The sequence below is a fragment of the Coturnix japonica genome, unplaced genomic scaffold (assembly GCF_054131305.1).
Source record: "Coturnix japonica strain WE unplaced genomic scaffold, WE-NBRP24 Scf098, whole genome shotgun sequence".
Lineage (NCBI taxonomy): Eukaryota > Metazoa > Chordata > Aves > Galliformes > Phasianidae > Coturnix > Coturnix japonica.
Genome location: NW_028189001.1, coordinates 289,436 through 313,049, shown reverse-complemented (window position 1 = coordinate 313,049; position 23,614 = coordinate 289,436). Strand labels below are relative to the sequence as shown.

The 23,614-nt window shown below is 59.3% G+C and overlaps 1 protein-coding gene across 1 annotated transcript in view; it reads right to left on the bottom strand.

The window, feature by feature from the left end:
* Positions 1–22,746, bottom strand: part of LOC146751331 (potassium-transporting ATPase alpha chain 1-like) — a 40,828-nt gene extending 18,082 nt beyond the window's left edge. The window contains exons 1-5 of the mRNA XM_085534753.1: positions 22,131–22,746; positions 16,663–16,770; positions 15,583–15,642; positions 12,611–12,814; positions 4,408–4,521 (exon numbers count right to left, since the gene is read on the bottom strand). Coding sequence (XP_085390879.1) covers positions 4,408–4,521; positions 12,611–12,814; positions 15,583–15,642; positions 16,663–16,770; positions 22,131–22,409 — 765 coding nt within the window. The 5' untranslated portion in view covers positions 22,410–22,746. The remainder of the gene's footprint in view (positions 1–4,407; positions 4,522–12,610; positions 12,815–15,582; positions 15,643–16,662; positions 16,771–22,130) is intronic.
* Between the last annotated feature and the right edge of the window lie 868 nt (positions 22,747–23,614).

Here is a 23,614-nt window from a genome sequence, read left to right as displayed (position 1 = left end):
TAGCTGCCCCATAAGTGCCCCATAGCTGCCCCATAGCTGCCCCATAGCAGCCCCATAGCTGCCCCATAGCTGCCCCATAGCAGCCCCATAGCTGCCCCATAGCTGCCCCATAAGTGCCCCATAGCTGCCCCATAGCAGCCCCATAGCTGCCCCATAGCAGCCCCATAGCAGCCCCATAGCTGCCCCATAGCTGCCCCATAAGTGCCCCATAGCTGCCCCATAGCAGCCCCATAGCAGCCCCATAGCAGCCCCATAGCTGCCCCATAGCTGCCCCATAGCAGCCCCATAGCAGCCCCATAGCTGCCCCATAGCAACCCCATAGCAGCCCCATAGCAGCCCCATAGCTGCCCCATAGCAGCCCCATAGCTGCCCCATAGCTGCCCCATAGCTGCCCCATACCTGCCCCATAGCTGCCCCATAGCAGCCCCATAGCTGCCCCATAGCTGCCCCATAGCTGCCCCATAGCTGCCCCATACCTGCCCCATAGCTGCCCCATAGCAGCCCCATAGCTGCCCCATAAGTGCCCCATAGCTGCCCCATAGCAGCCCTATAGCTGCCCCATAGCAGCCCCATAGCTGCCCCATAGCAGCCCCATAGCTGCCCCATAGCTGCCCCATAGCTGCCCCATAGCAGCCCCATAGCTGCCCCATAGCTGCCCCATAGCTGCCCCATAGCTGCCCCATAGCAGCCCCATAGCTGCCCCATAGCTGCCCCATAGCAGCCCCATAGCTGCCCCATAGCTGCCCCATAAGTGCCCCATAGCTGCCCCATAGCAGCCCCATAGCTGCCCCATAGCAGCCCCATAGCAGCCCCATAGCTGCCCCATAGCTGCCCCATAAGTGCCCCATAGCTGCCCCATAGCAGCCCCATAGCAGCCCCATAGCAGCCCCATAGCTGCCCCATAGCTGCCCCATAGCAGCCCCATAGCTGCCCCATAGCAGCCCCATAGCAGCCCCATAGCAGCCCCATAGCTGCCCCATAGCAGCCCCATAGCAGCCCCATAGCTGCCCCATAGCTGCCCCATAGCAGCCCCATAGCTGCCCCATAGCAGCCCCATAAGTGCCCCATAGCAGCCCCATAAGTGCCCCATAGCAGCCCCATAGCAGCCCCATAGCTGCCCCATAGCTGCCCCATAGCTGCCCCATAGCTGCCCCATAGCAGCCCCATAGCAGCCCCATAGCTGCCCCATAGCTGCCCCATAGCAGCCCCATAGCAGCCCCATAGCTGCCCCATAGCAGCCCCATAGCAGCCCCATAGCTGCCCCATAAGTGCCCCATAGCTGCCCCATAGCAGCCCCATAGCAGCCCCATAGCTGCCCCATAGCTGCCCCATAGCAGCCCCATAGCTGCCCCATAGCTGTCCCATAGCTGCCCCATAGCTGCCTCATAGCTGCCCCATAGCTGCCCCATAGCTGCCCCATAGCAGCCCCATAGCTGCCCCATAGCAGCCCCATAGCAGCCCCATAGCTGCCCCATAAGTGCCCCATAGCTGCCCCATAGCTGCCCCATAGCAGCCCCATAGCTGCCCCATAGCTGCCCCATAGCAGCCCCATAGCTGCCCCATAGCTGCCCCATAAGTGCCCCATAGCTGCCCCATAGCAGCCCCATAGCTGCCCCATAGCAGCCCCATAGCAGCCCCATAGCTGCCCCATAGCTGCCCCATAAGTGCCCCATAGCTGCCCCATAGCAGCCCCATAGCAGCCCCATAGCAGCCCCATAGCTGCCCCATAGCTGCCCCATAGCAGCCCCATAGCTGCCCCATAGCAGCCCCATAGCAGCCCCATAGCAGCCCCATAGCTGCCCCATAGCAACCCCATAGCAGCCCCATAGCAGCCCCATAGCTGCCCCATAGCAGCCCCATAGCTGCCCCATAGCTGCCCCATAGCTGCCCCATACCTGCCCCATAGCTGCCCCATAGCAGCCCCATAGCTGCCCCATAGCTGCCCCATAGCTGCCCCATAGCTGCCCCATACCTGCCCCATAGCTGCCCCATAGCAGCCCCATAGCTGCCCCATAAGTGCCCCATAGCTGCCCCATAGCAGCCCTATAGCTGCCCCATAGCAGCCCCATAGCAGCCCCATAGCTGCCCCATAGCAGCCCCATAGCTGCCCCATAGCTGCCCCATAGCTGCCCCATAGCAGCCCCATAGCTGCCCCATAGCTGCCCCATAGCTGCCCCATAGCTGCCCCATAGCAGCCCCATAGCTGCCCCATAGCTGCCCCATAGCAGCCCCATAGCTGCCCCATAGCTGCCCCATAAGTGCCCCATAGCTGCCCCATAGCAGCCCCATAGCTGCCCCATAGCAGCCCCATAGCAGCCCCATAGCTGCCCCATAGCTGCCCCATAAGTGCCCCATAGCTGCCCCATAGCAGCCCCATAGCAGCCCCATAGCAGCCCCATAGCTGCCCCATAGCTGCCCCATAGCAGCCCCATAGCTGCCCCATAGCAGCCCCATAGCAGCCCCATAGCAGCCCCATAGCTGCCCCATAGCAGCCCCATAGCAGCCCCATAGCTGCCCCATAGCTGCCCCATAGCAGCCCCATAGCTGCCCCATAGCAGCCCCATAAGTGCCCCATAGCAGCCCCATAGCAGCCCCATAGCTGCCCCATAGCTGCCCCATAGCTGCCCCATAGCAGCCCCATAGCAGCCCCATAGCTGCCCCATAGCTGCCCCATAGCAGCCCCATAGCAGCCCCATAGCTGCCCCATAGCAGCCCCATAGCAGCCCCATAGCTGCCCCATAAGTGCCCCATAGCTGCCCCATAGCAGCCCCATAGCAGCCCCATAGCTGCCCCATAGCTGCCCCATAGCAGCCCCATAGCTGCCCCATAGCTGCCCCATAGCTGCCCCATAGCTGCCTCATAGCTGCCCCATAGCTGCCCCATAGCTGCCCCATAGCTGCCCCATAGCAGCCCCATAGCAGCCCCATAAGTGCCCCATAGCTGCCCCATAGCTGCCCCATAGCAGCCCCATAGCTGCCCCATAGCTGCCCCATAGCAGCCCCATAGCTGCCCCATAGCTGCCCCATAAGTGCCCCATAGCTGCCCCATAGCAGCCCCATAGCTGCCCCATAGCAGCCCCATAGCAGCCCCATAGCTGCCCCATAGCTGCCCCATAAGTGCCCCATAGCTGCCCCATAGCAGCCCCATAGCAGCCCCATAGCAGCCCCATAGCTGCCCCATAGCTGCCCCATAGCAGCCCCATAGCTGCCCCATAGCAGCCCCATAGCAGCCCCATAGCAGCCCCATAGCTGCCCCATAGCAACCCCATAGCAGCCCCATAGCAGCCCCATAGCTGCCCCATAGCAGCCCCATAGCTGCCCCATAGCTGCCCCATAGCTGCCCCATACCTGCCCCATAGCTGCCCCATAGCAGCCCCATAGCTGCCCCATAGCTGCCCCATAGCTGCCCCATAGCTGCCCCATAGCTGCCCCATACCTGCCCCATAGCTGCCCCATAGCAGCCCCATAGCTGCCCCATAAGTGCCCCATAGCTGCCCCATAGCTGCCCCATAGCTGCCCCATAGCAGCCCCATAGCTGCCCCATAGCTGCCCCATAGCTGCCCCATACCTGCCCCATAGCTGCCCCATAGCAGCCCCATAGCTGCCCCATAGCTGCCCCATAGCTGCCCCATAGCTGCCCCATAGCTGCCCCATACCTGCCCCATAGCTGCCCCATAGCAGCCCCATAGCTGCCCCATAAGTGCCCCATAGCTGCCCCATAGCAGCCCTATAGCTGCCCCATAGCAGCCCCATAGCAGCCCCATAGCTGCCCCATAGCAGCCCCATAGCTGCCCCATAGCTGCCCCATAGCTGCCCCATAGCAGCCCCATAGCTGCCCCATAGCAGCCCCATAGCTGCCCCATAGCTGCCCCATAGCTGCCCCATACCTGCCCCATAGCTGCCCCATAGCAGCCCCATAGCTGCCCCATAGCTGCCCCATAGCTGCCCCATAGCTGCCCCATAGCTGCCCCATACCTGCCCCATAGCTGCCCCATAGCAGCCCCATAGCTGCCCCATAAGTGCCCCATAGCTGCCCCATAGCAGCCCTATAGCTGCCCCATAGCAGCCCCATAGCAGCCCCATAGCTGCCCCATAGCAGCCCCATAGCTGCCCCATAGCTGCCCCATAGCTGCCCCATAGCAGCCCCATAGCTGCCCCATAGCTGCCCCATAGCAGCCCCATAGCTGCCCCATAGCAGCCCCATAGCTGCCCCATAGCTGCCCCATAGCTGCCCCATAGCTGCCCCATAGCAGCCCCATAGCTGCCCCATAGCAGCCCCATAGCTGCCCCATAGCTGCCCCATAGCAGCCCCATAGCTGCCCCATAGCAGCCCCATAGCAGCCCCATAGCTGCCCCATAGCTGCCTCATAGCTGCCCCATAGCTGCCCCATAGCTGCCCCACACCCACCTGTGGGACGAGCCCCTTGAAGCTGGCGATGATGTTGGTGCTCTTGAATTCCTGGTAATACCCGAAGCAGCCGGTGACCACGACCACGGCAATGAGGGCAATGGCCAGGTACAGCTATGGGGAGATACATGTGGGTCACGGCCTGCCCCATAGCACGGCCTGCCCCATAGCACGGCCTGCCCCATAGCATGGCCTGCCCCATAGCACAGCCTGCCCCATAGCACGGCCTGCCCCATAGCACGGCCTGCCCCATAGCAATGAGGGCAATGGCCAGGTACAGCTATGGGGAGATACATGTGGGTCACGGCCTGCCCCATAGCACGGCCTGCCCCATAGCACGGCATGGCCTGCCCCATAGCACAGCCTGCCCCATAGCAGGGCCCCATAACACGGCATGGCCTGCCCCATAGCACGGCCTGCCCCATAGCACGGCATGGCCTGCCCCATAGCAATGAGGGCAATGGCCAGGTACAGCTATGGGGAGATACATGTGGGTCACGGCCTGCCCCATAGCACGGCCTGCCCCATAACACGGCATGGCCTGCCCCATAGCACGGCCTGCCCCATAGCACGGCATGGCCTGCCCCATAGCAATGAGGGCAATGGCCAGGTACAGCTATGGGGAGATACATGTGGGTCACGGCCTGCCCCATAGCACGGCATGGCCTGCCCCATAGCACAGCCTGCCCCATAGCATGGCCTGCCCCATAGCATGGCATGGCCTGCCCCATAGCACAGCCTGCCCCATAGCATGGCCTGCCCCATAGCACGGCATGGCCTGCCCCATAGCACAGCCTGCCCCATAGCACGGCCTGCCCCATAGCATGGCATGGCCTGCCCCATAGCACAGCCTGCCCCATAGCACGGCATGGCCTGCCCCATAGCACAGCCTGCCCCATAGCACGGCCTGCCCCATAGCACGGCCTGCCCCATAGCACGGCCTGCCCCATAGCACGGCATGGCCTGCCCCATAGCACGGCCTGCCCCATAGCACAGCCTGCCCCATAGCACGGCCTGCCCCATAGCACGGCCTGCCCCATAGCACAGCCTGCCCCATAGCACGGCCTGCCCCATAGCACGGCCTGCCCCATAGCACAGCACGGCCTGCCCCATAGCACGGCATGGCCTGCCCCATAGCACGGCCTGCCCCATAGCACAGCCTGCCCCATAGCACAGCCTGCCCCATAGCACGGCATGGCCTGCCCCATAGCATGGCATGGCCTGCCCCATAGCACAGCCTGCCCCATAGCACGGCCTGCCCCATAGCACGGCCTGCCCCATAGCACAGCCTGCCCCATAGCACGGCCTGCCCCATAGCACGGCCTGCCCCATAGCACAGCACGGCCTGCCCCATAGCACGGCATGGCCTGCCCCATAGCACGGCCTGCCCCATAGCACAGCCTGCCCCATAGCACAGCCTGCCCCATAGCACGGCATGGCCTGCCCCATAGCATGGCATGGCCTGCCCCATAGCACAGCCTGCCCCATAGCACGGCCTGCCCCATAGCACGGCCTGCCCCATAGCACAGCCTGCCCCATAGCACGGCCTGCCCCATAGCACGGCCTGCCCCATAGCACAGCACGGCCTGCCCCATAGCACGGCATGGCCTGCCCCATAGCACGGCCTGCCCCATAGCACAGCCTGCCCCATAGCACAGCCTGCCCCATAGCACGGCATGGCCTGCCCCATAGCATGGCATGGCCTGCCCCATAGCACAGCCTGCCCCATAGCAATGAGAGCAATGGCCAGGTACAGCTATGGGGAGATACATGTGGGTCACGGCCTGCCCCATAGCACGGCCTGCCCCATAGCACGGCCTGCCCCATAGCATGGCCTGCCCCATAGCACGGCCTGCCCCATAGCATGGCCTGCCCCATAGCACGGCCTGCCCCATAGCATGGCCTGCCCCATAGCACGGCCTGCCCCATAGCACAGCCTGCCCCATAGCACGGCCTGGCCTGCCCCATAGCACAGCCTGCCCCATAGCAATGAGGGCAATGGCCAGGTACAGCTATGGGGAGATAAATGTGGGTCACAGCCTGCCCCATAGCAAGGCCTGCCCCATAGCACAGCCTGCCCCATAGCAATGAGGGCAATGGCCAGGTACAGCTATGGGGAGATACATGTGGGTCACGGCCTGCCCCATAGCACGGCCTGCCCCATAGCACAGCCTGCCCCATAGCACAGCCTGCCCCATAGCACGGCCTGCCCCATAGCACAGCCTGCCCCATAGCACGGCCTGCCCCATAGCACAGCCTTCCCCATAGCACAGCCTGCCCCATAGCACGGCCTGCCCCATAGCACAGCCTGCCCCATAGCACGGCCTGCCCCATAGCACAGCCTGCCCCATAGCATGGCACGGCCTGCCCCATAGCAATGAGGGCAATGGCCAGGTACAGCTATGGGGAGATGTGGGTCACGGCCTGCCCCATAGCACGGCCTGCCCCATAGCACAGCCTGCCCCATAGCACGGCCTGCCCCATAGCACAGCCTTCCCCATAGCACAGCCTGCCCCATAGCACGGCCTGCCCCATAGCACAGCCTGCCCCATAGCACGGCCTGCCCCATAGCACAGCCTGCCCCATAGCATGGCACGGCCTGCCCCATAGCAATGAGGGCAATGGCCAGGTACAGCTATGGGGAGATGTGGGTCACGGCCTGCCCCATAGCACGGCCTGCCCCATAGCACAGCCTGCCCCATAGCACGGCCTGCCCCATAGCACAGCCTTCCCCATAGCACAGCCTGCCCCATAGCACGGCCTGCCCCATAGCACAGCCTGCCCCATAGCATGGCCTGCCCCATAGCACAGCCTGCCCCATAGCACGGCCTGCCCCATAGCACAGCCTGCCCCATAGCACGGCCTGCCCCATAGCACGGCCTGCCCCATAGCACAGCCTGCCCCATAGCATGGCATGGCCTGCCCCATAGCAATGAGGGCAATGGCCAGGTACAGCTATGGGGAGATGTGGGTCACAGCCTGCCCCATAGCAAGGCCTGCCCCATAGCATGGCATGGCCTGCCCCATAGCACAGCCTGCCCCATAGCACGGCCTGCCCCATAGCACGGCCTGCCCCATAGCAATGAGAGCAATGGCCAGGTACAGCTATGGGGAGATGTGGGTCACAGCCTGCCCCATAGCACGGCCTGCCCCATAGCATGGCATGGCCTGCCCCATAGCACAGCCTGCCCCATAGCACAGCCTGCCCCATAGCATGGCATGGCCTGCCCCATAGCACGGCCTGCCCCATAGCACAGCCTGCCCCATAGCATGGCCTGCCCCATAGCACGGCCTGCCCCATAGCACAGCCTGCCCCATAGCATGGCCTGCCCCATAGCACGGCCTGCCCCATAGCACAGCCTGCCCCATAGCATGGCCTGCCCCATAGCACGGCATGGCCTGCCCCATAGCACAGCCTGCCCCATAGCATGGCCTGCCCCATAGCACGGCATGGCCTGCCCCATAGCAATGAGGGCAATGGCCAGGTACAGCTATGGGGAGATACATGTGGGTCACGGCCTGCCCCACAGCACGGCCTGCCCCACAGCACGGCCTGCCCCATAGCACGGCCTGCCCCATAGCACGGCCTGACCCATAGCACAGCCTGCCCCATAGCACGGCCTGCCCCATAGCACGGCCTGACCCATAGCACAGCCTGCCCCATAGCATGGCCTGCCCCATAGCACGGCCTGACCCATAGCACAGCCTGCCCCATAGCATGGCCTGCCCCATAGTGTGGCCCCTTATTGCCCCCCATTGCCCCCTATTGGACCCCATTGCCCTCCATTGCCTTCCATTACCCCCCATTACCTCCTATTGACCCCCATAGACCCCCAATTGCCCCCCATAGACCCCCATTACCCACCCATTACCCCCCATAGACCCCCATTACCCCACCATAGACCCCCATAGACCCCTATAGACCCCATAGACCCCCATAGACCCGCATAAACCCCTATTGATCCCCCATAGACCCCCATAGACCCCTATTACCTACACATAGACCCCCATAGACCCCCATTACCCCCACATAGACCCCCATAGACCCCCTTTACCCCCCATAGACCCCCATAGACCCCTATTGCTGCCCCCATTACCCCCCATAGACCCCCATAAACCCCCTATTACCCCCCATAGACCCCCATAGACCCCCATTACCCCCCATATATCCCCCCATAGACCCCCATATCCCCCCATAGACCCCCATATCCCCCCATTACCACCCCATAGTCCCCCATTACCCCCCATAGACCCCCATAGACCCCAATTACCCCCAAATAGACCCCCATAGACCACCATAGACCCCCATATCCCCCCCCATTATGCCTATAGACCCCCATAGACCCCCCATAGACCCCCATTACCCCCACATAGACCCCCATAGACCCCCATAACCCCCCTATAACACCCCATAACCCCACCATAACCCCCCATAGACCCCCATATCCCCCCATAGACCCCCATATCCCCCCCCATAGACCCCCATAGACCCCCATATCCCCCCCTATTACCCCCCATAGACCCCCATAGACTCCCTATTGACCCCCATAGACCCCCATTGACCCACATAGACCCCCATTACCCCCCATAGACCCCCATATCCCCCCCATAGACCCCCATTACCCCCCATATATCCCCCCATAGACCCCCATATCCCCCCCCCATAGACCCCCATATCCCCCCCCATTACCCCCTATAGACCCCTATAACCCCTCTCCCCCTGCCCCATAGACTCACATTATCGGAGCTGCCCCTCTGCCCCTCTCCCTCCTGCACCCCATAAGCGATGAGGCAGATGGCGGCCGCGACCCACATGAGGCACTGCAGCCCCCCAACACCACCCCATAGACCCCTAGTGACCCCATAGACCCCATAGACCCCCATAGACCCCTATTACCCCCACATAGACTTCCATAGACCCCCATTACCCCAACCCATTACCCCCTATTGACCCCCATAGACCCCAACTACCCCCACATAGACCCCCATAGACCCCCATTATCCCCCTATTGTCCCCCATGGACCCCCATAGACCCCCTATTGACCCCCATATCCCCCCCATAGACCCCCATTACCCCCCATAGACCCCCATATCCCCCCCATAGACCCCTATTACCCCCCATAGACCCCCATAGACCCCCATATCCCCCCCATAGACCCCCATAGACCCCAATTACCCCCACATAGATCCCCATAGACCCCTGTATCCCCCCATAGACCCTCATATTCCCCCCCATAGACCCTCATTACCCCCCCCATAGACCCCCATATGCCCCCCATTACCCTCCATAGACCCCTATTGACCCCCATAGACCCCCATATCCCCCCCATAGACCCCCATATCCCCCCCTATTACCCCCCATAGACCCCCATAGACCCCCATTACCCCCCATATATCCCCTCATAGACCCCCATATCGCCCCCAATGGACCCCCATAGACCCCTATTCTCCCCCATAGCCCCCCATTACCCCCCCATAGCCCCCCATAGACTCACATTATCGGAGCTGCCCCTCTGCCCCTCTCCCTCCTGCACCCCATAAGCGATGAGGCAGATGGCGGCCGCGACCCACATGAGGCACTGCAGCCCCCCGACACCACCCCATAGACCCCCATAGACCCCATAGACCCCCATAGACCCCCATTACCCCCCATAGACCCCCATAGACACCCATTACCCCCACATAGACCCCCATTACCCCCCAATTGCCCCCCATAGACACTCATTACCCCCCTATAGACCCCCATAGACCCCCCATAGACCCCCATTACCCCCTCATTACCCCCACATAGACCCCCATAGACCCCCATTACCCCCACATAGACCCCCATAGACCCCCATTACCCCCCATATATCCCCCCATAGACCCTCATAGACCCCCATTCCCCCCCATAGACCCCCATATCCCCCCCATTACCCTCCATAGACCCCTATTGACCCCTATAGACCCCCATATCCCCCCCCATAGACCCCCATAGACCCCAATTGACCCCCATAGACCCCCATTAGCCCCCCATAGACCCCCATATCCCCCCCTTTTGCCCCCCATAGACCCCCATATCCCCCCCATAGACCCCCATAGACCCCTATTCTCCCCCTATTCTCCCCTATTCCCCCCCATAGCCCCCCATTATCAGCCCCTGCCCCATAGACTCACATTATCGGAGCTGCCCCTCTGCCCCTCTCCCTCCTGCACCCCATAAGCGATGAGGCAGATGGCGGCCGCGACCCACATGAGGCACTGCAGCCCCCCGACACCACCCCATAGACCCCCATAGACCCCATAGACCCCCATAGACCCCCATTACCCCCCATAGACCCCCATAGACACCCATTACCCCCACATAGACCCCCATATCCCCCCCATAGACCCCCATGGAACCCTATTGACCCCCATAGACCCCCTATTGACCCCCATAGACCCCCAATTGTCCCCCATAGACCCCCAATTGTCCCCCATAGACCCCCATTACCCACCCATTACCCCCCATAGACCCCCATTACCCACCCATTACCCCCACATAGACCCCCATAGACCCCCATAGACCCCAATTACCCCCACATAGACCCCCTATTGACCCCCATAGACCCCCATATCCCCCCCATAGACCCCCATTACCCCCCATATATCCCCCCATATCCCCCCATAGACCCCCATATCCCCCCCATAGACCCCCATTATGAGACCCCCTGCCCCATAGACTCACATTATCGGAGCTGCCCCTCTGCCCCTCTCCCTCCTGCACCCCATAAGCGATGAGGCAGATGGCGGCCGCGACCCACATGAGGCACTGCAGCCCCCCGACACCACCCCATAGACCCCCATAGACCCCATAGACCCCCATAGACCCCCATTACCCCCACATAGACCCCCATATCCCCCCCATAGACCCCCATAGACCCCAATTGACCCCCATAGACCCCCATTACCCCCCATAGACCCCCATATCCCCCCCCATAGACCCCCATATCCCCCCCCATAGACCCCCATAGACACCCATAGACCCCCATTACCCCTACATAGACCCCCATATCCCCCCTATTACCCTCCTTAGACCCCTATTGACCCCCATAGACCCCCATATCCCCTCCCATAGACCCCCATAGACCCCCATTACCCCCCATAGACCCCCATTAACCCCCATATATCACCCCATTACCCCCCATATGCCCCCCATAGACCCCTATTACCCACCCTATTACCCCCCATAGACCCCCATAGACCCCCATTACCCCCCATAGAGCCCCATATCCCCCCCTATTACCCCCCATAGACCCCAATTATCCACCCATAGACCCCTATTGACCACATAGACCCCCATTAGCCCCACATAGACCCCCATATCCCCCCCCAAAGACCCCCATAGACCCCCATATCCCCCCCCATTACCCCCCATAGACCCCTATTACCCCCATATCCCCCCCCATAGACCCCCATAGACCCCCATTACCCCCCATAGACCCCCATAGACGCCCATAGACTCACATTATCGGAGCTGCCCCTCTGCCCCTCTCCCTCCTGCACCCCATAAGCGATGAGGCAGATGGCGGCCGCGACCCACATGAGGCACTGCAGCCCCCCGACACCACCCCATAGACCCCCATAGACCCCATAGACCCCCATAGACCCCCATTACCCCCCCATAGACCCCCATAGACCCCCATAGACCCCCATAGAGCCCCATATCCCCCCCCATAGACCCCCATAGACACCCATTACCCCCCATATATCCCCCCATAGACCCCCATTACCCCCCATATATTCCCCCATATCCCCCCATAGACCCCCATATCCCCCCCATAGACCCCCATAGACCCCCATAGACCCCCATAGACCCTCATTATCCCCCCATAGACCACCATATCCCCCCCATTACCCCTCATAGACCCCTATTGACCCCCATATCCCCCCCCAGTGCCCCTTATTGACCCCCATAGACCCCCAACTGCCCCCCATAGACCCCCATTACCCCCCATAGACCCTCATTATCCCCCCATAGACCACCATATCCCCCCCATTACCCCTCATAGACCCCTATTGACCCCCATATCCCCCCCCAGTGCCCCTTATTGACCCCCATAGACCCCCAACTGCCCCCCATAGACCCCTATTGACCCCCATAGACCCCCATTACCCCCTCATTACCCCCACATAGACCCCCATAGACCCCCATTACCCCCCCATATCCCCCCATAGACTCACATTATCGGAGCTGCCCCTCTGCCCCTCTCCCTCCTGCACCCCATAAGCGATGAGGCAGATGGCGGCCGCGACCCACATGAGGCACTGCAGCCCCCCCGCCAGCTGCCGCCCGAACTTGACGCACTCGGGGGTCCCGCGGGGGGGACGCAGCTCGTTGGGGCCGTCACGGAGCAGACGGTCACAGGCCACTGATGTGGGGAGACCCTGGGGGGGAAATAAGGGGGTTAATGGGGGTTATAGGGGGGGGATAGGGGGTTATATGGGGTTATATGGGGTTATATGGGGTTATATGGGGTTATATGGGGTTATATGGGGTTATATGGGGGGTGTAATGGGGGTCTATGGGGAGTAATGGGGGTCTATGGGGGTCAATAGGGGTCTATGTGGGTCTATGAGGGTCAATAGAGGTCTATGGGGGTTAATAGGGGTCTATGGGGGTCTATGGGGGGTAATGGGGGGCTATGGGGTGTAATAGGGGTCTATGGGGGTCTATGGGGTGTAATGGGGGTCTATGGGGGGTAATGGGGGGCTATGGGGGGTTATAGGGGGTCAACAAGGGGCTATGGGGGTTGATAGGGGTCTATGGGGGGCAATAGGGGGATATGGGGGGGGGTAATAGGGGGGTTATGGGGGGTTATAGGGGGGTTATGGGGAGTTATAGGGGGGTTATGGGGGGTAATAGGGGGCTATGGGGGTTTATGGGGGTCTATGGGGGGCTATGGGGGGTTATGGGGGGTTATAGGGGGGTTATGGGGGGTAATGAGGGTCTATGGGGTCTGTGGGGGGTAATGGGGGTCTATGGGGGTGTAATAGGGGTTATGGGGGGCTATGGGGCTCGTTGGGGCCGTCACGGAGCAGCCGGTCACAGGCCACCGATGTGGGGAGACCTTGGGGAGGAAATAAGGGGGTTAATGGGGGTCTATGGGGGGTTACGGGGTCTTATGGGGGGTTATAGGGGGGCTATGGGGGTCAATAAGGGGCTATTGGGGGGCTAGGGGGGTAATGGGGGCTTATAGGGGGGTTATAGGGGGCTATGGGGGGCTATGGGGGTCTATGGAGGTCTATGGGGGGAGTTATAGGGGATAATGGGGGGTTATGGGGGGCTATGGGGCTCGTTGGGGCCGTCACGGAGCAGACGCTCACAGGCCACCGATGTGGGGAGACCCTGGGGGGCAAATAAGGGGGTTAATTATGGGGTTAATTATGGGGTTAATGGGGAAATATGGGGGTCTGTGGGGGTGCAATGGGGGGTAATGGGGGGCTATGGGGGGTAATGGGGGGGATATGGGGGTCTATGGGGGGATAATAGGGGGCTATGGGGGGCTATGGGGTGTTATAAAGGGGGTTAATGGGGGGTAATGGGGGGCTATGGGGGTCAATAGGGGGTCTATGGGGGTCTATGGGGGTCTATGGGGGTTAATGGGGGTCTAGGGGGGGATAATAGGGGTCTATGGGGGTCTATGGGGGTCTATGGGGGTCTATGGGGGTTAATGGGGGTCTAGGGGGGTCTATGGGGGTCTATGGGGGTCTATGGGGGTCTAGGAGGGTCTATGGGGGTCTATGGGGGTTAATGGGGGTCTAGGGGGGGATAATAGGGGCCCTATGGGGGTCTATGGGGGTCTATGGGGGTTAATGGGGGTTAATGGGGGTCTAGGGGGGTCTATGGGGGTCTATGGGGGTCTATGGGGGTTAATGGGGGTCTAGGGGGGTCTAGGGGGGTCTATGGGGGTCTATGGGGGTTAATGGGGGTCTAGGGGGGTCTATGGGGGTCTATGTGGGGGTAATGGGTGGGTAATGGGGGTCTATGGGGGTCAAGAGGGGTCTATGGGGGGTAATAGGGGGTTATAGGGGGGTAATAGGGGTCTATGGGGGTCTATGGGGGTCTATGGGGGGCTATGGGGGGCTATGGGGGGCTATGGGGGGCTATGGGGCTCGTTGGGGCCGTCACGGAGCAGACGGTCACAGGCCACCGATGTGGGGAGACCCTGGGGGGGAAATAAGGGGGTTAATGGGGGTCTATGGGGGTCTATGGGGGGTAATAGGGGGGTTATGGGGGGTTATGGGGGGCTATGGGGGTCTATGGGGGTCTATGGGGGGCTATGGGGGTTAATAGGGGGCTATGGGGGGTAATGGGGGTCTATGGGGGTTAATGAGGGTCTAGGGGGGGATAATAGGTGTCTATGGGTGTCTATGTGGGGGTAATGGGTGGGTAATGGGGGTCTATGGGGGGTAATAGGGGTCTATGGGGGTCTATGGGGGTCTATGGGGGTCTATGGGGGTCTATGGGGCTCATTGGGGCCGTAACGGAGCAGACGGTCACAGGCCACAGATGTGGGGAGACCCTGGGGGGGAAATAAGGGGGTTAATGGGGGGCTATGGGGGGATATGGGGGGTAATAGGAGGGGATATGGGGGTCTATGGGGGGATAATTGGGGTCTATGGGGGTCTATGGGGGGTAATGGGGGGTTATAGGGGTCTATGGGGGGCTAGGGGGGTAATGGGGGCTTATAGGGGGGTTATAGGGGGCTATGGGGGGTTATGGGGGCTATGGGGGTCAATAAGGGGCTATGGGGGGGATAGGGGGCTATGGGGGTGTATAGGGGGATATGGGGGTAATGGGGGGATATGGGGGTCAATAAGGGACTATGGGGGTTAATAGGGGTCTATGGGGGGTTATAGGGAGGGATATGGGGGGTAATGGGGGGTTATAGGGGGGTTATGAGGCTCTATGGGAGCCAATAAGGGTCTATGGGGGTCTATGGGGGGTAATGGGGGGTTATAGAAGGGTTATGGGGGGTTATAGGCAGGTAATGGGGGGATATGGAGGGTAATAGGGGGTTATGGGAGGTTGTAGGGGGGCTATGGGGGGCTATAAAGGGGGGTAATGGGGGGTTATAGGGGGATTATAGGACGTAATAGGGCTCTATGGGGTGGCCCTATATCTACCCCATGTTCCCGTTGTCCCCCCCCACCTTAGTGCAGCTGGTCCCATATTTGGCCTCCAACTGCGGGACGTCCAGTCGGTGATCGTCCTGTACGGACCAGTGCCCCATAAGCGCCCCATAAGTGCCCCATAAGTGCCCCATAAGTGACCCCCAGTGCCCCCCAGGCCCCCAAGCACCCCATAAGTGCCCCCAGTGCCCCATAAGTGCCCCATAAGTGCCCCCAGTGCCCCAAGCACCCCATAAGTGCCCCACAGTGCCCCATAAGTGCCCCCAGTGCCCCATAAGCACCCAATAAGTGCCCCATAAGTGCCCCCCAGCCCCCCAAGCACCCCATAAGTGCCCCATAAGCCCCCATAAGCGCCCCCCAGTGCCCCATAAGTGCCCCATAAGCCCCCATAAGTGCCCTCCAGTGCCCCATAAGTTCCCCCAGTGCCCCATAAGCACCCCATAAGTGTCCTCCAGCCCCCCAAGCACCCCATAAATGCCCCATAAGCCCCCCATAAGCACCCCATAAGTGCCCCATAGCTGCCCCATAAGTGCCCCCAGTGCCCCATAAGCCCCCATAAGTCCCCATAAGTGCCCCCAGCACCCCATAAACCCCCATAAGCACCCCATAAGTGCCCCCCAGTGCCCCATAAGTGCCCCCAGTGCCCCATAAGTGCCCCATAAGTGCCCCATAAGTGCCCCCCAGTGCCCCATAAGCCCCCATAAGCACCCCCCAGCCCCATAAACACCCCATATACTCCCATAAGCGCCCCATAAGTGCCCCCCACTGCCCCTCCCACCCCACAGCACCCCATAAGTGCCCCACAAGCACCCCCCAGTGCCCCATAAGTGCCCCCTAAGTGCCCCATAAGCACCCCATAAATGCCCCCCAGTGCCCCATAAGTGCCCCATAAGTGCCCCCAGTGCCCCCTAAGTGCCCCATAAGCACCCCCCAGTGCCCCATAAATGCCCCATAAGTGCCCCCCAGCCCCCCAAGCACCCCATAAGCCCCCATAAGCGCCCCATAAGCACCCCATAAGTGCCCCCCAGTGCCCCATAGCTGCCCCATAAGCACCCCCCAGTGCCCCATAGCTGCCCCATAAGTGCCCCCCCCCCCCTTACCACATCCATCTCCTTCTTCATGTCCTCCAGCCGTTCCTCTTTACGTTTCCCTTTCTTTTTTTGGGGTCTCTGCCCCACAGCGCTGCGCTCCCCCATCTCGTAACGCTCCTATGGGGCACAGGACGGGGTCAGAGGGGTGGGGGGCTGCCCCATAAGTGACCCATAGCAGCCCCATAAGGGACTCAGCCCCATAAGTGCCCCATAACAGCCCCATAAGGGACTATAGCAGCCCCATAAGGGACCCATAACAGCCCCATAAGGGACTCAGCCCCATAAGTGACCCATAAGTGACCCATAGCAGCCCCATAAGTGACCCATAACAGCCCCATAAGGGACTCAGCCCCATAAGGGACCCATAAGTGCCCCATAACAGCCCCATAAGGGACCCATAATGGCCCATAAGTGCCCCATATCAGCCCCATAAGGGACTCAGCCCCATAAGGGACCCATAGCAGCCCCATAAGGGACTCAGCCCCATAATGGCCCCATAAGGGACCTATAACAGCCCCATAAGGGACCCATAGCAGCCCCATAAGGGACCCATAATGGCCCCATAAGTGGCCCATAACAGCCCCATAAGTGACCTATAACAGCCCCATAAGTGACTCATAATGGCCCCATAACAGCCCCACAGGTGCCCCATAACAAAGTGCCCCATAAGAGCCCCATAAGGGACCCATAAGTGACCCATAACAGCCCCATAAGGGACCCATAGCAGCCCCATAAGGGACTCAGCCCCATAAGGGACCCATAAGTGCCCCATATCAGACCCATAAGGGACTCAGCCCCATAAGGGACCCATAGCAGCCCCATAAGGGACCTATAACAGCCCCATAAGGGACTCAGCCCCATAAGGGACCTATAACAGCCCCATAGGGGACTCAGCCCCATAAGTGCCCCATAACAGCCCCATAAGGGACCTATAACAGCCCCATAAGTGACCCATAACAGCCCCATAAGGGACCTATAATGGCCCCATAAGTGGCCCATAGCAGCCCCATAAGGGACCTATAGCAGCCCCATAAGGGACCTAGAACAGCCCCATAAGGGACTCAGCCCCATAAGTGCCCCATAACAGCCCCATAAGGGACCTATAACAGCCCCATAAGGGACCTATAACAGCCCCATAAGGGACCTATAACAGCCCCATAAGGGACCCATAACAGCCCCATAAGGGACTCAGCCCCATAAGTGACCCATAACAGCCCCATAAGGGACCCATAGCAGCCACATAAGGGACTCAGCCCCATAAGGGACCCATAGCAGCCCCATAAGGGACCCATAATGGCCCCATAAGGGACCTATAACAGCCCCATAAGGGACTCAGCCCCATAAGTGACCCATAACAGCCCCATAAGGGACCTATAACAGCCCCATAAGGGACTCAGCCCCATAGCAGCCCCATAAGTGACCCATAATGGCCCCATAAGTGCCCCATAACAGCCCCATAAGGGACTCAGCCCCATAAGTGACCCATAAGTGACCCATAAGGGACCCATAGCAGCCCCATAAGTGCCCCATAACAGCCCCATAAGGGACTCAGCCCCATAAGTGACCCATAGCAGCCCCATAAGTGCCCCATAACAGCCCCATAAGGGATCTATAACAGCCCCATAAGGGACTCAGCCCCATAAGTGACCCATAGCAGCCCCATAAGGGACTCAGCCCCATAAGTGACCAATAGCAGCCCCATAAGGGACCCATAATGGCCCCATAAGTGGCCCATAGCAGCCCCATAAGGGACCTATAACAGCCCCATAAGGGACTCAGCCCCATAAGTGACCTATAACAGCCCCATAAGTGACTCATAATGGCCCCATAACAGCCCCACAGGTGCCCCATAACAAAGTGCCCCATAAGAGCCCCATAAGGGACCCATAAGTGACCCACAACAACCCCATAAGTGACCTATAACAGCCCCATAAGGGACTCAGCCCCATAATGGCCCCATAAGGGACCTATAACAGCCCCATAAGGGACTCAGCCCCATAAGTGCCCCATAAGGGACCTATAACAGCCCCATAAGGGACCCATAGCAGCCCCATAAGGGACTCAGCCCCATAAGTGCCCCATAACAGCCCCATAAGGGACTATAACAGCCCCATAAGTGCCCCATATCGGCCCCATAAGAGCCTCATAACAACCCCATAAGGGACCTATAACAGCCCCATAAGGGACTCAGCCCCATAAGTGACCTATAACAGCCCCATAAGTGCCCCATAACAGCCCCATAAGTGACCTATAACAGCCCCATAAGGGACTCAGCCCCATAAGTGACCCATAACAGCCCCATAAGTGACCCATAACAGCCCCATAAGGGACTCAGCCCCATAAGGGACCTATAACAGCCCCATAAGTGCCCCATAACAGCCCCATAAGTGACCTATAACAGCCCCATAAGGGACTCAGCCCCATAAGTGACCCATAACAGCCCCATAAGTGACCCATAACAGCCCCATAAGTGCCCCATAAGGGACCTATAACAGCACCATAAGGGACCTATAACAGCCCCATAAGGGACTCAGCCCCATAAGTGACCCATAGCAGCCCCATAAGTGACTATAACAGCCCCATAAGGGACTATAATAGCCCCATAAGTGACCCATAAGTGCCCCATAACAACCCCATATCAGCCCCATAAGTGACCCATAGCAGCCCCATAAGTGCCCCATAAGGGACCTATAACAGCACCATAAGGGACTCAGCCCCATAAGTGCCCCATAACAGCCCCATAAGGGACTCAGCCCCATAAGTGACCCATAGCAGCCCCATAAGGGACTATAACAGCCCCATAAGGGACTATAACAGCCCCATAAGGGACTCAGCCCCATAAGTGCCCCATAACAACCCCATAACGGCCCCATAAGTGCCCCCCCACCTCTTTCCCCATGGCTGCTCCCAGTCGTTCCCAGTTGTTCCCAGTTTCCCCCTTTTATCCCCTGGACCCGCCCCAAGGTGACCCCATAAGTTGCCCCTCCCACCCCATAGAGCTCTATGGGGTCACCTTGGGTGGGTCAATGGGGACAATGGGGGTAGGTAGATCCTATAGAGCCCATAGGGCTGCCCCATAGATCCTGTAGAGCTATAGGGCTGCCCCATAGATCCTATAGAGCCCATAAAGCCATAGGGCCGCCCCATAGATCCTATAGAGCTATAGGGCCGCCCATAGATCCTATAGAGCCATAGGGCTGCCCCATAGATCCCATTGGATCCTATAGAGCTCATAGGGCTGCCCATAGATCCTATAGAGCCATAGGGCTGCCCCATAGATCCCATTGGATCCCATAGAGCCATAGGGCCGCCCTATAGATCCTATAGAGCTTTAGGGCCACCCCATAGATCCTATAGAGCCATAGGGCTGCCCCATAGATCCTATAGAGCCCATAAAGCCATAGGGCCACCCCATAGATCCTATAGAGCCATAGGGCTGCCCCATAGATCCTATAGAGCTCATAGGGCTGCCCCATAGATCCTATAGAGCTCATAGAGCTATAGGGCTGCCCCATAGATCCCATTGGATCCCATAGAGCCATAGGGCCACCCCATAGATCCTATAGATCCCTTAGAGCCATAGGGCTGCCCCATAGACCCCATAGAGCCCATAAAGCTGTGGGGCTGCCCCATAGATCCCATAGACCCCATAGACCCCATAAAGCTGTGGGGCTGCCCCATAGATCCCATAGACCCCATAGATCCCATAAAGCTGTGGGGCTGCCCCATAGACCCCATAGATCCCATAGACCCCATAGACCCCATAGATCCCATAAAGCTGTGGGGCTGCCCCATAGATTTTGGGATCCTCCCCCCCCTCCCCTGGTTAATGATTAACGCCCCCATTGTTAATTGGCCGTTAATGGCTCATTAATTACTGATAGCGCTTATCAGCCCCACACCAGGACGTCCTTATGGGGCCAATGGGGTCACTTTGGGGTGGGGGGCCCTATGGGGTCTCTATGGGGCAGGGGACTCTATGGGGTCCCTATGGGGTCCCTATGGGGCAGGGGACTCTATGGGGTGGGGGTCTCTATGGGGTGGGGGTCCTTATGGGGTGGAGGTCTCTATGGGGTCCCTATGGGGTTCCTATGGGGCAGGGGTCCCTATGGGGTGGAGGTCTCTATGGGGTCTCTATGGGGTCCCTATGGGGTGGGGGTCTCTATGGGGTCGCTATGGGGTGGGGTTTTATATGGGGTCTCTATGGGGTGGGGGTCTCTATGGGGTCCCTATGGGGTCTCTATGGGGTGGGGTTTTATATGGGGTCTCTATGGGGTGGGGTTTTATATGGGGTCTCTATGGGGTGGGGGCCTCTATGGGGTCCCTATGGGTGGGGGTCCCTATGGGGTGGAGGTCTCTATGGGGTCCCTATGGGGTCCCTATAGGGCAGGGGTCCCTATGGGGTGGGGGGCCCTATGGGGTCTCTATGGGGCAGGGGTCTCTATGGGGTCCCTATGGGGTGGGGGTCTCTATAGGGTCTCTATGGGGTGGGGGTCCTTACGGGGTCGCTATGGGGCAGGGATCCTCATGGGCCCCATATCCCACCCTATCCCACCCCATATCCCACCCCATAGCACCATACCCCACCCCATAGAGACCCCATAGCCCCATATCCCACCCCATAGAGACCCCATAGCCCCATATCCCACCCCATAGAGACCCCATAGCCCCATATTCCACTCTATATCCCCATATCCCACCCTATCCCACCCTACAGCCCCATATCCCACCCCATAGCCCCATATCTTGCCCCATATCTTGCCCTATAGCCCCATATCCCACCCCATATCCCCATATCCTGCCCCATATCCCACCCCATAGAGACCCCATAACCCCATATCCCACCCCATAGCCCCATATCTTGCCCTATAGCCCCATATCCCACCCCATAGCCCCATATCTTGCCCTATAGCCCCATATCCCGCCCCATATCCCGCCCCATAGCCCCATATCCCACCCCATATCCCACCCCATAGCCCCATATTCCACCCCATAGAGACCCCATAGCCCCATATCCCACCCCATAGCCACATATCCCACCCCATAGCCCCATATCCCGCCCCATAGCCCCATATCCCGCCCCATATCCCACCCCATAGCCCCATATCCCACCCCATATCCCACCCCATAGCCCCATATCCCACCCCATAGAGACCCCATAGCCCCATATCCCGCCCCATATCCCACCCCATAGAGACCCCATAGCCCCATATCCCGCCCCATATCCCACCCCATAGAGACCCCATAGCCCCATATCCCACCCCATAGCCCCATATCTTGCCCTATAGCCCCATATCCCGCCCCATATCCCACCCCATAGCCCCATGTCCCACCCCATAGAGTCCCCATAGCCCCATATCCCACCCCATAGAGACCCCATAGCCCCATATCCCACCCCATAGAGACCCCATAGCCCCATATCCCACCCCATAGCCCCATATCCCACCCCATAGAGACCCCATAGCCCCATATCCCACCCCATAGCCCCCGTGTGGGTCTGGGCTCCCCGCAGCCCCATAGAAAGGCTCATCTAGGCCTCGGAGGACCGAACACCACAGAGCTCGGAGGACCGGCTGCATAGAGCGTCCGCAGGGAGGGGGAACTTCCGCTGGGCTGGGCTCCTTACCGGAAGTGAAGCTGACTTCCGACCGGAAGTAGCCGCATGTGGCCGGAAGCGCCGCCATTAACTTCCGGCCGGCGGGGAAAAGATGCCGGAGATCGAGATCGAGAGTGTGAGGGAGATCAGCAGCCAACATCCGGTAATTAACGGGTTAATTAATTAATTAACGGGTAATTAACTAATTAACGGGGTAATTAACGAGTTAACGGGGTAATTAATGAGTTAACGGGGTAATTAATGAGTTAATGGGGTAATTAATTAATTAACGGGGTAATTAATGAGTTAACGGGTTAATTAATTAACGGGGTAATTAATGAGTTAACGGGGTAATTAATTAATTAACGGGGTAATTAATGAGTTTACGGGGTAATTAATTAATTAACGGGGTAATTAATGAGTTAACGGGGTAATTAATGAGTTAACGGGGTAATTAATGAGTTAACGGGGTAATTAATTAACGGGGTAATTAATTATGGGGGGTAATTAGTTAAGGGGGGTAATTAATTAATGGGGGGTAATTAATGGGGGGAATTCATTAATGGGGGTAATTAATGGGGTAATTAATTAATGGGGGCAATTAATGGGTAATTAATTAATGTGGGTAATTAATTAGTGGGGGTAATTAGTGGGGTGGGTAATTAAATGGGGGTTAATTAATGGGGTTGGTTAATGGGGGGTAAATAAATGGGGGGGTCATTCATTAATTAACGGGGTAATTAATTAATGGGGTAATTAATGAATGGGGGGCAATTAATGGGGGATAATTAATGGGATGGGTAATTAAATGGGAGGATAATTAATGGGGGTGGTTAATGGGGGGTAATTAAGTGAGGAAGTAATTATGGGGGGTAATTAATGGGGTAATTAATGGGGTAATTAATGGGGTATTAATGGGGGGGTAATTAATAGGTGGGTATTGGGGGGGCTCTTTAAGGGGGTCGTTTGGGGGGGGGTCCTTTAAGGGGGTCCTTGGGGGGGGCCCTATAGGGGGGTCTTTAAGGGGGGGGGGTCCTTAAGTGGGGTATTGGGGGGGGTCCTTTAAGGGGGTCCTTTGGGGGGGGGCTATAGGGGGGGACTTAAGGGGGTTTTAAAGGGGGGGGGTCCTTTAAGGGGGGGGGGCCTTTAAGTGGGTTATTGGGGGGGGGTCCTTTAAGGGGGGGGTCCTTTAAGGGGGGGGTCCTTTAAGGGGGGCTCTTGGGGGGGGGTCCTTTAAGGGGGGGCTCTTAGGGGGGTGGTCTTTTAAGGGGGGTATTGGGGGGGTCTTTTGGGGGGGGTCCTTTAAGGGGGTTATTGGGGGGGTCCTTTAAGGGGGTCCTTTGGGGTGGGGGCCCTATAGGGGGG